The sequence below is a fragment of the Marmota marmota genome, unplaced genomic scaffold (assembly GCF_001458135.2).
Source record: "Marmota marmota marmota unplaced genomic scaffold, marMar, whole genome shotgun sequence".
NCBI lineage: Eukaryota > Metazoa > Chordata > Mammalia > Rodentia > Sciuridae > Marmota > Marmota marmota.
The window spans coordinates 16,405,246-16,420,650 of record NW_025999982.1 but is presented as its reverse complement, the minus strand read 5'-3'; the positions used below and the strand labels follow the sequence as shown (position 1 = coordinate 16,420,650).

The following is a 15,405-nucleotide window of genomic DNA, read 5'->3' as shown; positions in this document are numbered from 1 at the left end:
ATATATATATATATATATAATGTACATATATAAACTATCCTTAAAATACATTTATTTTTATATACATATATACATATATATGTATATGTAAAATATATATGTACATATATATAACACACACACTCACACACACATATAAGTGTGTATGTGTTTGTGTGTGTTTGAGTGTGTGTGTGTGTGTCTGGTGTGTGTGTGTATATATATATATATATATATATATATATATATATATATATATATATTTCCTCAGCTTACTAGTGGAAGTCAGGGATACATATAGATGTCTGCACATCGGGAAACAGAGGCCATGTTTATGTTTCAGTTAATAGAGATGGGAACTTATTAACTTATTTCTTATTTATTTGCTGCAAGCCAAGGTAGATGGCTAGAAATAAAATATTGTATTAAATATTGTATTTAAGCCAGGCACCTTGGTGCATGCCTGTAATCCCAGTGACTTTGGAGACTGAGACAGGAGAATCGTGAGTTCAAAGCCAGCCTCAGAAACTTCGAGGCACTAAGAAACTCAGTGAGACACTGTCTCTTAATAAAATACAAAATAGGGCTGAGGGTGTGGCTCAGTGGTTGAGTACCCCTGAGTTCAATCCCCAGTATATATATATATATATTGAATTGAATATAAATATATATTCAATATAAATTGAATATAAATATATATATTTTATCCCCAGTATAATATATTATATATATAAAATATATTGTATTTTAAAAGGTTTTGCAGTTTTATAGAGATCTCAGTGATAAAATATTGTATTTAAAAGGGTTTTGAAGTTATACAGTGACCTATCATGCCATCAGGTGTTAGGTCACTTAGTCTCAACAAGTCTCAATCATCTCTTTGGTGAAATGGAAATAACACAGCCATTATACAAGAGAAAGTCAGTGTACAATGCCCAAGTATATCTAATCATACATGAATGCATGGATAGATGAATGGATGAATGGATGGATGGATGAATAAGATGAGGAGGAAAAATTATAAACAAAAATATTTTAAAGAAATTGTTAGCTGTTTGTGATTCAAATATACAGATATCACATGATAAAACAGCTAATTAGAAGAAGATAAGTAGGTATTACACAGCAGAAGACGGTAAATAGGTATTACAAAGCCTTTGATATAGCTGGCAAGATGAAGTAGTGATTAGTGTCCATAACTTGGGGGAAGACTTGGGGGTAGGGTCGGGAGAGGAGCTGAGCCCAGGGTCTTATGTAACAGGCAAACATTGTACCACTGAGCTATATCACCAGACCAGGGTTTTGTTTTTATCATTATTTCACTTTATTTATTTTAGTTCTCAGATTATCCTTTCCTGTGTCACAATTAAAATTGCTTCCTTTTTTTCGTAGGAAGTTGTTTTACAGCATGTGCCAAGCTATGGAAGCCAGAAAGCTCAATTTTGAGAATCTGTTTTGATGGGCTTGTTTGATTTAGCATCCACTCTCATAGTCCCTGAGGATAAGAGAGCAAACCATCACTGAGACCCCAAACCTTCCAGGAACTCAGTTTTGTTTTTTTGTTTTTTATATATGTATCCTTTCATCTAAGGTTCACAATCCCAAATGAGGACTATATAATTCCCATCACACAGCATGTTATATAACATGCTGTGATCAAATAGCAACCACATGCTAAATAAGAGTTTCTTTCCAGTTCTCTTCCAAAGCTTTCATTTTTAGGGAGGTAGTGAATAAAATTTTGGTGAGTAAATAAACATTTCATATGGGCCCTGCCTGAAGCATCTCCAATTCTCCCTCTTCCATTTCCTTCCAGAGCACACTGCATCTGAGAAATTGCCAGCTGAGATCCTGATACACCTTTTGAGAGTCACTTTTCAGGAAGGAATTTAATTTCTTTCAATTAAAGCATTTTTATTTCTAGGGCACAGAGGTCATCACTTTGCTGACTTCAGTACTTCAGGATCCAACACAATGGGAAAAGCCACACACTTTTAATCCTGAGCATTTCCTCAACTCCAAGGGAAAGTTTGTCAAGAGAGAAGCATTCATGCCCTTTTCAGTGGGTAAGGCATCTTATTTAAGAATGGTAGTCTGAAATTTGCACTCCTTGTTTTAGGACTATGCTAAGGTTGCATGCTTTTCTATGTGGTAGTACATTCCAGAAACATGGAAGAGTGGAAACAATAGATATTCTGTCCTTCCCTGACTTTAAATTAGCTGCAGGGTATTTAAGCATCAGAATGGTATTTTCTTAGGGAACCCTTGAAGATTCCTTGTGACTACGACCAGGTATAACTTCTGGAGTTTGAGGAAAGAATTAAGCAGGGAAACAAGGGGCAACCCACTTCATCCCACCAGAAAAGCCTTGCATTAACAGGTAAATACCAGCATTTCTCTTTGGATTTCTTTGGGGTATGGGAGGGAGGAGATTTCCACTAGTGTAAATGTGTAATTTCCACTAGTGTAAATTCAAGGAACTCAGTGGAGTTACCCCCATAATTGTCTGGATTCCCAAAAGCCTGGAATTAATTCTTCTATGTTCCTAGCAGAGTTTTGGCAACACTGCATCATGAGTCCTTAGTGAATCCTGGTCTTTCTACTCATATAAATCATATCTTAGGTTCACCCCAGACACCATTCAGTAAGCCCCAAGCAGCAGCCACCTCAGTACTAGGCTTTCTTCACCCACTGGAAAGTAAGTGGTGTGGAGATATGAAGCACAATCCATTTTCCTGATTTTTACACACACACACACACACACACACACAATGATATAGGAGAAAATGTTGCATATAATGATGACAAATCAAAGGCAATAGCACATCTGGACCAAGAGTTAAAGGAAAGAAAAACATTTTGCATATAGTTTGCAGTGTTATAAGCTCAATTTCTCTGAACACTTCCTTGTTTCTCTTTGTTTCTCTTTTCTTGAAATACATAAAACCATACCATCTTTTCACCTAGAGTTGTGGAGAGTTATGGAAAGATGAATGATGGTCTCTGGAGGTACTTTTAACTACATCTAATTCTAAACCTGATGTTACAAAGAAAATAGAAAAGGAATGATTATATCACATATAAAAGTTATTTTCAGACTCTCTTATCAGCTCTTGAACTTACTGCTGTTGAAATTTAGAAAGAAGGAATTATATTCACCTCCACACCCTTCTTACACTGTGAAGAATGACTTACTCCTTCTCTTGAGCTACCATCAACACTGAATCAGGGCCTTCTCTAGATTCTCATGTACCTGAGGCTGGAGGCTGCTTTAGACTGTAAGACAAGAAGCTAGCAGTGAAGTTTTTTTGTAATATGGCCTATTCTAAAAGGATTTTTCCCAATTTACTTAAAGAATTAGCATTTATTTACTGCTTTAACCAAAAAAAAAAATCCAAAAGTAGCAATACTATTTATTTATTTTATTGTTACTGTTGATTAAACACAGAGGCGCTTTACTACTGAGTTATGTCCCCAGTCCTTTTTATTTTTGAAGACAGGATCTCACTAAATTGCTGAGACTGACCTGATCCTCCTGCAGCAGCCTTTCAAGTATCTGAGGTATTATAGGCGTTCACCACTGTATCTGACACAATATTATTTTTTATCATAAACAAATGGAAATATTCTTAAAATATGATCATCATCAAACAGTCACCATATGAAAAAAATAATATTATAAAACCACTTTTGTGCCTCAATTCAGATGGTAAGATCTCCCCAAAACCCAAATTCCTCTACTTATGTTGAAGTCACTCTCTTCTCCCATTCATTTCTTACCAATTATTATGTACCTTAATAAGTTGTAAATCTTTTTCTCTGGAAGGTTTATTTAATTAGAATATGTTTAATTGCCCTCCAAGATGGCTCCCAGTTTTGTATATGGCACTTTTCTTGAAATACATAAAACCATACCATCTTTTCACCTATTTGTCTATATAAGCTATCATAAAACATGCTTTATTATGTTGGATAGCTAAGCTCTTATTAGGGAACTCAATAATGCTTAAACATGCGGTAAATCATTGACACCCTAAGTTGTTTTTAATCTTTCATTCAGTTAGCACCACTCATTCATGCATTCATTAGGAGCAGGTGGGAAGACCTAACCCAAGAATCTAGATTAGATGTTCTTTCCACAGGTTCCCCCATGCTTTATGATGCTGTTTTTTCATTGCCTATTCACTTTCTGTATTTACCCACTACACAGAAAATCCCTTGAGAACAATAGTAGTGTCAGAGCAAGCTCAATAATTATATCTTATGATATGTTTGTGAGTTGGATGGTTAACTTTTACTTAATAGATGCAGAGAGGTAATATTCATGGTCTTTCACCCTTGAAAAATCTTGGCTTGTTACCAGGCAAAGTTTGTCTGTAAAGCCTAAATCCCAGAGATCCCCTATAAACCAAAGCACTAATATGGGATATTTTCCTTTTGTGGTAAAATATCTACATTTTAATATTTTCCTGGAGCTTTGAAATCCTCTGTGATTCATAGGACTTGTGATTTATATTCAATTAAAAAAAGAAAAAATATAACTGAACAACCCTACAAAATTTTACGAGCCATAAAGTAAGCAGCAGGTGTAGGCTTTAGAGACCTTGGGAGTAGACGTGAGGAGATCTACTTGGACCTTTTGAAGGATTGTAAACAGAAACTTTTAATAATGCTACATTTTAGTCAAATATACAGCTCTTGTTGTATAGGACAACCATAAAACTCATTAAACTTTTAATAATGCTACATTTTAGTCAAATATACAGCTCTTGTTGTATAGGACAACCATAAAACTCATTAAACTTACACTGAACAAGATATACCATCCTCAACATATGTTATGAAATGTATATCATCATTAAAATCCCACTTATTCTCATAAAAACCTAACAAGAAAAATTTGTGTCCCAATTTTATTTCAGTTTTTAGACATTTTTTCCAAATAATTCAGGCTTTAGAATAATAGCAACCAAGTCTCTCTTCTTGAAATCATCAGCAGATTTCAAGATCATCAGCAGATTTCAAGATCATCACAATCAAGTCCCTACTCATACCTTTGGCATCAGAATCAAAATAAACTACCTCATACTCTGTTCTCTAGCCCAAGTCAATTTTTTTCCAGTCTTCAAAAGCATCAGATTCCCTTTCGTATCTTCCTCCATCTTTGTCTGGCTAACTTTGCTAAAGTTCTCATTCAAAGCATGAGCCCTCCTTGGTCCTCCAAGCCTCATTAGGTACCATTACAATGTGTTCCATGACACTATGACATTTGTGTTTGTCAGGTTTTCATGGCTGTGACCAAAATACCCAATAAGAAAAACTTGATGGAGGAAAGGTTTCTTCTGGCTCAGAGTTTAAGAGGTTCAGTCCATGGTCAGCCTACTCCATGGCTCTGGGCCCAAGATAAGGCAGAACATTATCGAAGAAGGGCAGGTCTGAGAAGCGCTTCTGGGCTCATGGTGGCCAGGAAGCAGAGAGAGAAGGGAGTAAGGGGCCACAGGGAAGATTATCCCTTCCAAGGCATGCCCCCAGTGACCTACCTTCTTGAGCTATATCCCATCTTCCTACAGCCCAGTTAGTCCATTACCACCCAGTCAGTCCATTCAAACTAGCATGAACTGATTATGATTAGGTTATGGTTCTCTCAAGCCAATCATTTCAACTCCAAACATTCCTGCATTAACATAGGAGTTTGGCGGGGGGACACCTCATATCCAAACCCTTACAAAAATTTGCAGATCAAAATGTTAATGTTTAATAGCATTTTTTCTCTAAAGGAGCTTATAAGGTAAATCTGGCATTTGTACTTAACCTTGTATCTCCAGGGTTTAAACAAGGAGAGAGGGCTGATGAGGCTCAGAAGAGGTTAAATGACAGTTCTACACAGTTCTGTTCTTGTCTCTGTCTAGATTGTTTTTCAGATGTTTTTTTCCGTCTTGTAACCCTCCAACATGTCCATCTCTCCAGGTAACCGGAAGTGTGTTGGTGAGTCGCTGGCCAGGATGGAGCTATTCCTTTTTTTCACCAGCCTCATGCAGAAGTTCACTTTCCAGCCGCCCCATGGAGTTTCCCATCTGGACCTGGATCTCACTCCGGATATTGGCTTCACGACAAGACCAATGCCTCATAAGATATGTGCTCTGCTCAGGGTCTAAGCTCTTTCAGCTTCAGTTAGTGTTATCTTGTTATATTCAGTTAGTGTTATCTTGTGGTCATTAGCATGGACATCCCTTCCCTGCATTTTATCAGCCATGTTATTCTGCCAAACACTTAAGAATTACTTAAGCCATTTGCCACACCCTCACATAGGTTTATCTTGTCAGATCAGATTAAGTTGCCTATACTAACTGCTGAAGAAGAAACCTTCCTAATGCCATTGTTCAAGACAATAAATGAACAGAACATTTGACAAAAAACAACCTCCACTTAGTGCTCTTGGGTTTTTTCCTTTAAAGGTGACACTGACCTGATCCTCCAAGGCATAAGTGACTCTAGTTATTGCCTATCAAAAGTCAGAATTGGTGTTTGTGTGAAGGGGAATGTATAAAAATTTGACCCGGAAGACCCATAACTTTATCAAAACTGCTATGAAGAAAATTCAGTTCCACTGAGGATCACACTAAACATAAGGCTTGGTTTCATTCTGTAAATAAACAACAACAACAACAACAACAAAATAACAGAAGTTAGTAATGGATAATTGTACGAGTACAGACAGCTTGCTGCTCCTGGCATTATTGGAATGTGAAGAGGCCCCATTCATGTTCACTGTTCAGGTCCCAATGAATCATGGGCAAGAGGCCATGACTGCAGGAGAAGGAAAAGATTGTGGGTTCCCCTGAAACACAAGATATTTTTAACTTTTATAAAGTCTAGTGTACTTACCCATCAACAACACAAGTACGCATTCCCTGCTTCTATCTGATTTCTGTCAAATTAAAAATCATACTGGGAAGCAGGGCACAGTGCATACCTGCTAGGTCACTTAGGAAGCTGAGGCTGGAGAACCGAAAGTTTGAGGTCAATCTGGGCAATTTAGTGAAACCCACTCTTAAAATAAAAAGGGCTGAGCATGTAGCTCAGTGTCAAAGCTCCCCTGGGTTCAATTTCCAATACCAATAATTTTTTTTAATAAAAAAACCATACTGGGAAAGATAAACAATCAAAGATGACATTTTTAAAGGATATCATAATAGGCTAAAACTTAGCTAAGCTCTACTGAAGAGTTGAAAGACGATTTAGCAGTAGGGTCAGCAATGGAAAAGTACTAGAAGAAGTTAAGAGGGAGTTTGAGCAGTGGGATGTGTTCAGCACACAGAGCTATTCCTGATTTTACAAATATTTCTATGATCAGACCATCTTACATCTCAAAGGGAAAGAATTAATGAAAAATTTCTCAAAGACTCCAAGAACAGGGCCTAGTCAGCAGGAAAACTGCCTACAGTTGAGTAAGGCTGAGAGGAATGTTAGGCCGTATAAGTCATCCCCAATCCATCATTTTCCACAAAACATTTTTTAGTAAGTCAAATGAGTAATACTTAGGTGCCCTGACTTTCCAATGAACTAAATAAAATGTTTTTATAATAAAGAAATTATACCTACTAACCTTAATTTTTTGCCTGAATACACTTGCATTTTCTCAGTTGTACTTATAATTTGTGTTCAAAATTATTTCAGTTAGCCAGGTGTGGTGGTGCACACCTGTAATCCCAGAGACAGGAAGCCAAGGCTGGAGGATGGAAAGTACAAAACCAACCTACACAATTTAGCAAGATCCTGTCTCAAGATAAATAAATAAATAAATAACAGTTGGGGACAAAACTTCATGGTAGAGGGCCCTGAGTTTAGTCCCTAGTGGCAAAAAAAAAAAAAAGATTGATTAATTAATTAATTTAAAAATTATATAAATTCTGAATCCAAAGTTAAAATTAATTAATGAACTTCTTTCTCTTCCATAGGGAATAATAGAAACAGCTTTGATTAGAGATCAGAAAATCTAAGTTTTAGTTACAGCCCTGTCAGCCTTCCATTTTTATGACTTTGTGATTAAATATTGGCAGAGGCACACATGGTGTGTCTGTTACCAGAAGCAGATGAGAAAATAATGTTTAGTCACAATCATAAAGAAAAACAAATAACTTTGAACCTTTGGTGAGAATCTGATATAACATCATTTAATGTACATAATTGTGAAGTAGTGACTAAGTAAACATTAATATAACTGAAATGTCTGCAAAAGAAGCAACTAAATTTTACTACTCACGTAATGTTTTATTTACTTAATTAACACTTTAATTTTAAAATAATTAACAATAAAAAAGAATAAATTTTATGTTAAAGATATATCAAATCAGTAATTTACTGGCGAACTCAATTGGCACTTATAAAACAAAATATTATATTTAATTGTTTCTGTATTGTAAATTTTGCATTCCATAGTTACATAGACTGTCATACAATAGCTGTGTTGTTGTTTATTTTGAATCTACTCTTGAAATGCAGAAATAGAGAAAGGTTGGAGACATAAAGTAAATTCAAAGCCCGCTTGAAAGATTGTAAACTCTTAGGAATTTACTCTTAAACGCAGATAGCTGAGTCTGTGTGTGTATAATTATGTTGCAGAGAGATGGACAGTAAGACAGAGGTACTGGGGGACAACAATAAGACTTCTTCAAGCATTCACACAGAAAAAAAAAGTAAAGGAAAATTAAAATATACTGATTTGAAGCTTATACCCTTGTGATTAAAATTCAAACAACAATTGCAGGTTGTTTAGAATTTAGATCAACAATAGTTTTTTTTTTTTTGACCAGGAGAAAAGTATGTTATCATAAAACACATAGTAATAATAAAAAGCAGATATTTAGTCTGGCTTTATCATTGTTTGAAAATGTCTAAAGACAATGCAGTACTTACTGTTTATTATTTGGGAATCTCCATCCCCTTCAATTGCCTAAACCTTGGCATCCAACTGAATATAAGTCAGAATACCCTTTCTTCCTCTCCAACATAACACCCAAAGAGGAGAATTATGACCGATTTTATTACAAGATTATCTCATTATAAATTTGTATATTTTTTCAGTCTGTTGGGATGGTAAGACTATATCCTGAATCCTTATAAGGTCCAGGATCTGAGTCAACACTGAGGCTGGCTGGGAAGTCCATGGATATGCTCTGGGCTTCTGAGACAAGGATACAGGTTGTAGGAGAATCCTTAAAGAAGTTGACAGCATTCAGAAGCCCTCCCTGGGAAGTTCTCTGATACCCCCTATATTGCTTACTCCTTTCCCAAGTAAGTTGAATTCAGGGTTTTAAATCATACCTACTTTTATAGGTGCCTAGTAATCTCAAAACAAGTTCAAAGTCATAAAGCAGAACATATACCTGAGGATTGTCCAATGGGCATACAAAGCAGCTTTAACATTCAGAGTTTTGAACCAGAGGGAAGATATGCTGTTTTAAGATTAGGTTTACTGCCCTATAACTTCAGTGGCCACTGGATAATGTTCCATGCCTAGGTAGACTCTATGCAGGCCTTACATCAGGTCCACTAAGGTGGCACTAATCCTTTGGACAGTATTTTGGGTGCTAACAGACAGGATATCAAGGCATACTTCACTTCCATAAAGAAATGACTTGCAATGCGATGATCTGAATGTTTCTAAGCAATTATGTGTAACGTGGTCATGTCAAAGAAGAATTCTGTGACTAAATCTCCCAGAATTCTGTAACTGAGTCTTCTGGTTTCTAATGATAACTTCAAGATTGTTCTAAAATTAATGCAAATGAAAGTGTAGCTGTTTAGTAGACAGTGTGCTATGCGTTTGCAAGGCCCTGGGTTCCAAATCTAGTGCATGTGAATGTACATTCAGACATGCACAAACACACACATACATACACACAAAGTTAGAGAAAGGCTGAATCTATAAATGGACAATGGCCAGAGCAGATATGTTAACATTTGAAAAAATAAAGAAAAGAGACTTAATAAAAATTCTGGCTTAAGTTTGATATTCTTGTGTTATAAATCTTCTGCTCTTTGTCATTAAAGACTAAAGTTTGGTTTAGAGGAAAATGAAGTAAACAATAACAACATTAATATTATAAATAATAATAATGGTTAATTTTGAGTATTTATTTTATGCCAGGCACTGTTCAAAGTATTTTTCATTTAACTTAATCCTAGAAAACAAACCCTATGAGGTTGACACTATTTACTGCAAAATGCCAACCTACAACTTTTTTGGCAACTAGCCTAAGAAGCCAATGACAGCCTTTGCAGGAATCAGTCCAAAAGAGCAAAACCTGGTCAATGACTGTCAGCATTCCTGTGGTTTTGCACCCTTCCAACTCAAGACTTGCCTGAGAAAAAACTCTAAATCAATCATAAAAGGAGCTGAGATTGAACCCAATATCATTACCATCTGCCCTTCTAGATATTTGGCCTCCAGCTTCCTCATGCCAATAGGATTCCATCAGTCCACACTCAAAATGCTTCTTTTTTTCACTATTGTAGAAGAAAAAATTTCACAGGACAGAGGTAAGCAAAGGGATACTTTACTCAAGACTATGCCGTTAGGGAAGAGAAACCGAACTCAATTCCTTTGAAATAAATGATGGGAGAGTTTTTAAGCAGTGGGTTAAATTAATGAGAAAGTAGGAGGTTGGCTAATGTGGTTAGGCCATCTGTATTTGCTAATTGACACTTCACAGATAAATGTTGGACTCTTTCTCTTCCACAAACACTGGGGATTTGGGGCCCTAACTTCCTTAATGATTACATTTCAAAGGATGGCTCCTAAGCCCCAGAGAAAGACAGTCCTGAGTTGTAAAACTGGCAGGCAGCTGGGGCCAGCAGAGAACATTAACATTGGCCAGTTTGGGCTGGAGATATGCTTCAAGTAGTAGCACGCTCGCCTGGCATGCGTGAGGCACTGGGTTCGATCCTCAGCACCACATAAAAATAAAATAAAGATACTGTGTCCACCTAAAGCTAAAAAAATATATAGATATATATTTAAAAAAAAAAACATTAGCAAGTTTTCTAAAGCTCTAAGAAAAGAAAGGTTAGGGTCCTGTGACCCCCGCGTTTGCTTCCTTGCTGACTACAGGCACAGGTGGCAAGCCAGCCATACCACACCAAGTTCAGGACACACAGCTTCTGTTCTGTTTTTATGAAGTCTGTACTCTCCTCAAATAATTGTTACTCTATTTTAAATTTATAAATCGGAGTTTGATTTTAAATTCAACTCTTGCTTTGAATACAATCAAGTCTCATGTTTTGTTGGCAATTGTTGACTGCATAATACCTAATAACCGATCATAACTCTCTCAAAGTAACCTGGACTGTGTTTGCTTATCTTCATCTAGAAAAGTAAATTAACAAAGATTTGCCCTCCCTAATTAAAGAGCGAAGTCCTGTCTGTGGTTTTGGAGATGTCAGGGTGTTCAAGAGTCACAGCCCTTTGTTTTCTTACCTGTTAGTTGATTCAAATTCAGTCTCCACCTTTACCCCACCCCCTCACAATGCATCAAGAGTAGCTCACAGGTCCTGACTCAGCCTGCAGACCTGTTGCAATTGAGCTGTCTTTAAGACTTCCTGCCCTTCCTCCCCTAGGGGGTTTTGGAGAACATATTATTTTACATTCTTAGATAATGAAGGAACTTCGTTTCTGAAATAGTTTAAAACCCAGTAATCAATCAACGGTTCATTAGGAACACTTTAGAATAAGAAGGCTCTTTAAAAAGACATAACATGCTTTTTAGAAAGCCTTTTGCCAATTTAAAAAGTCCCTATATACTATATTTCACTTTTACTATGAACTTTAAATGTTTCCATAATTCTACAAACTATTATTGTCATGGCACTGCTAATTATTAGTAGGAAATAGAGAAATAATAAAGTTTTCTTAGTTTTGATAAGTAACAAAGTTAAGACTCAGAACTAAGGATGAAGGATATGTCAAATCTTGTCAAATTTTAACTTGAATCATCAGAGATCTTTTCAAAATACTAAATCTGACTCAGTGGATCTGGAGTGGGCCTGAGATTTTGCATATTGTTGTTGGTTCACAAACCATACCTTGTGTATGTTAGTTCATGTGAAGACCATACCCAGAAAAGTAAAACTATTTAGTTTATGCTAGAATAGCATACATATCTATACAAATAAAAATAGATTGAAATAAAACCATAATGAAAACATACCAAATATTACAAAAGTTTTAGAATCATGGGAAAATTTTGGTTTTCTTTTCCTTTTTGTTTTTTTTTTTTTTCAGTCCTAAAATTAAATCCAGAGGTACTCTATCACAGAGCTACATCCCCAGTTCTTTTTATTTATTTTTAGATAGGGCCTTGCTAAATGGGGGAGTCTGGCCTCGAATTTACGGTCATTCTGCTACAGCCTCCAGGTGGTGGGATTACAGACCTTCTCCACTGCTCCCAGTTTTTGTTTTGTTTTCTTTCTTTCTTTCCTTATTTATTTACTGATTGGCAACAGGGATTGATTGAACCCAGGGGTGCTTAACCACTTAGCCACATCCCCAGCCCTTTTTGTTTTTATATTTTATTTAGAGACAGGATCTTACTGAGTTGCTTAGGATCTCTAAGTTGCTGAGGTTGGCTTTGAACTCTCAATCATCCTGCCCCAGACTCCTAAACCAATGGGTTTACAGGCGTGTGCCATTGTGCCAGGCCTTTTTTATTCTGTTTTTCTTTTTCCTCATTAAATAGTACTCATCAAATTTTTGGCATGAGTAAACTTTTAATAGAAAGCTCTTTCTTCCTTCTTGTTTTTTAAGTTTAAAAAACTTAAGCTTAAACATCAAGTTTAAGCACCAAGCACTGGTGATGTCCTCCAACAAGAATAAAAGCTGCAGTCCAGTAATGACTATCCAAAGTGACAAAGATTGTAGATAAGGGTTTTGAGAGAGGTGGACATTTGCCTGATCCATGGTGATCATGTGACTGTGACATTTGTCTTATAGTCCCTCAAATGGCCAAGTGGCTTCTGGAAGTTTTTGATGCAATTCATCCACCTAATACAATTTTAAGTGAGGAGATTTTTCTTTGAGGTGGAGGTAAGATCAAAGAGCTAAGACCCAGCCATTCTGAGAGATTTCTTAGCATTGAGGATAAGTTTCACTTTGGATGCACTCTCAGGACACTTGTGAATGGGAAAAGTTTCCTCAGGTTCCCTGCACACATGACAATAGCCTTCTGCCAGGATCAGGATATCTGTAAAACAAATTCAACAGAACTTCAACTTACTACTATTTTGTTGGCAATGAGACATCTGTCTTAAAGGAATTCTATGAACAGTTTGCAGGCAGTCAACAGGGAGGTTGGATAATTGTTTTAAAAATATTGTGGAGATACAATTAATTCAAAAATACTTGGATTAAAATATTAATTAAACTTTAAAAAATACATTTTTGACAGAATTTTTTTTAAGAACCATTTGTGTCTATTCTGCCTTTTATAGATGACAGGACATCAGATTTTAAATTCCAGAGAGAAAACAAGGTAACCCAACAGGCCCTGAAGAAAATATTCAAAGCTCCTATCTGCCAAGAACTGTTTTTCAACCTTTTCAAAGACTTTGCCAAGCAATCTGCACCCTAGTCCTTTAAACCTTTGCATGAGTCCTTATACAAGCTGCAGACATGCTTCTAAGGAATTTAAGGAATGTACTTATTGATCTGTTAAGTTTGGGGAGAACATAGAAATAAATTCAGGAATAAGAAGAAAATCTTAGTAAAAACCACAGGTTTGGCTTTCACTAGATTTTTTTGTGTTTTATGCGTTCTGCTCTTTGTTATTAAATAAAAAACTAAAGCCTGGTTAGAGTGAAAAGTGAGCTAAATAACAACCACACTAGCAATAATCACTAGCTTTTAAGCATCTGTTGTATGCTAGGCAGTATTAAGTATTTTCATTTAACTTAATCCTAGAAAAAAGTTTATGACACTACTTATTATCCCCATTTAACAAACAAGCCAGAGAGGCACATGAAGATTAGCCATCTTGCCCAAGGTTACACAGTTAGTAACAGGAAGCCAGTTCTAAGCCCAACCCAACTCTTGAACTCCAGAGTTTACCTCCTGAGAGAAGTCAACCAAATGAAGCTAATGTTTTGGGTAATTTTAAAAGTTTTTGTTTTTATTTTTGGTTTAAATCCAATGCTCGATCACCTGGCACATGGGATAACTCAACAAATTCAGGTATAATATTTACCTGCCAAAGTTAGTCTTACATAGGAGGCAGGTATCGATGCTAGAGGGAAAAAAAATTCATTTTAAGAGGCCAATATTCCCTTTTCTGCCTACCAGACAGTTTTGAACATAAGCCCAGGTGCTGAATTCCTTTCTTAACCCAGGTTTCAAAGGCCTGAAAAGGGTAGAGGTGATTAGGCTTCAAAGACATCAGGTGATTCTAATTCTTTTCATAACCATAAGTTAGAAAACTCATAATGTCCACAGTCATCTTTTGACCTCTAGAAATAAGTCTCTCTAAAGGTCATCCCAACCTTTTGGGAGGGAGATGATCACATTCTTTGTCTGTTTGGTAAGCACATGCAATTACTTGCTGATTGACCTACACAGGCAACAGTGTGACTTCTAAGCCAAAGTTGGCTCATCTGTAAAACAGTGACCTTATTTATCTTGCCTGCATGGAGGCAAGAGGTGCATCAGATGATCTTTTGAGGGCATTTCAAACTCTAAATGAAAATTGAGGGCAAATGGGAAGGCCTGGAGTCTGAGGTTCCTGCGATGCTCAACCATTTACCCTTCAAAAGCCAGAGACCCACACTTTTGTTAATTGTCCCTTGCAACCAACAACTCCTTCAATAGCAACAAGGTCAAGCAGAGTTCCAAACACGGCCACATTCTAAAGAGTTAGCAAAGATGGATTTTAATAACAAAGGAGAATACATAAAATAAGGAAAACAATTTGTTTCAATAGTACCAGGAAAGAAGTATTATGGATCTATTCTTGACTACAAATCTTATTAATAATGAGCTATGGACAAGAATAAGTTATACAATCATCTTATGGCACATTATATATAGTATTTCTATCTATTTTTAGATTGGATGATTTATATGCTGTATTTTTAACATTAAAATAATTTTTAAAAATCCAAATTAAAGGTATTTAACTGGACTAAATTATATATTGTTTGGGGGGAAAGCCCTATTTAAATGGCATTTACCTTCAAAGCTCAATTTTCGATTCCCCCCTTCTTTTCCTAGCTCCTCTCTTTTTCTTCTTAACACTGAAATATGGAGGGGTGGGGGATGAAGACTTGTACATCAGAAGAGGGTAACAAGAAAAATTTTGCTATATTTGATGCTTCATTTTATGTTTACTTTTAAAAATTTAATGTTCTTTTTCAACTTTTAAAACAAGTCTCCCCGCC

The 15,405-nt window shown here is 36.1% G+C and overlaps 2 protein-coding genes across 2 annotated transcripts in view; one reads left to right on the top strand and one right to left on the bottom strand.

Annotated features, from left to right (window-relative positions):
• LOC107143659 (cytochrome P450 2K6-like) overlaps positions 1-6,651 on the top strand; it is a 23,395-nt gene extending 16,744 nt beyond the window's left edge. Inside the window, exons 8-9 of the mRNA XM_015487378.2 lie at positions 1,904-2,045; positions 5,947-6,651. Of these exons, the coding sequence (XP_015342864.2) occupies positions 1,904-2,045; positions 5,947-6,134 (330 nt within the window). The 3' untranslated portion in view covers positions 6,135-6,651. The remainder of the gene's footprint in view (positions 1-1,903; positions 2,046-5,946) is intronic.
• Positions 6,652-8,750: 2,099 nt separating this feature from the next.
• Positions 8,751-15,405, bottom strand: part of CUNH6orf141 (chromosome unknown C6orf141 homolog) — an 8,271-nt gene continuing 1,616 nt past the window's right edge. The window contains exon 2 of the mRNA XM_015487937.2: positions 8,751-13,220. The gene's annotated coding sequence lies outside the window, so the exon portion shown is untranslated. The remainder of the gene's footprint in view (positions 13,221-15,405) is intronic.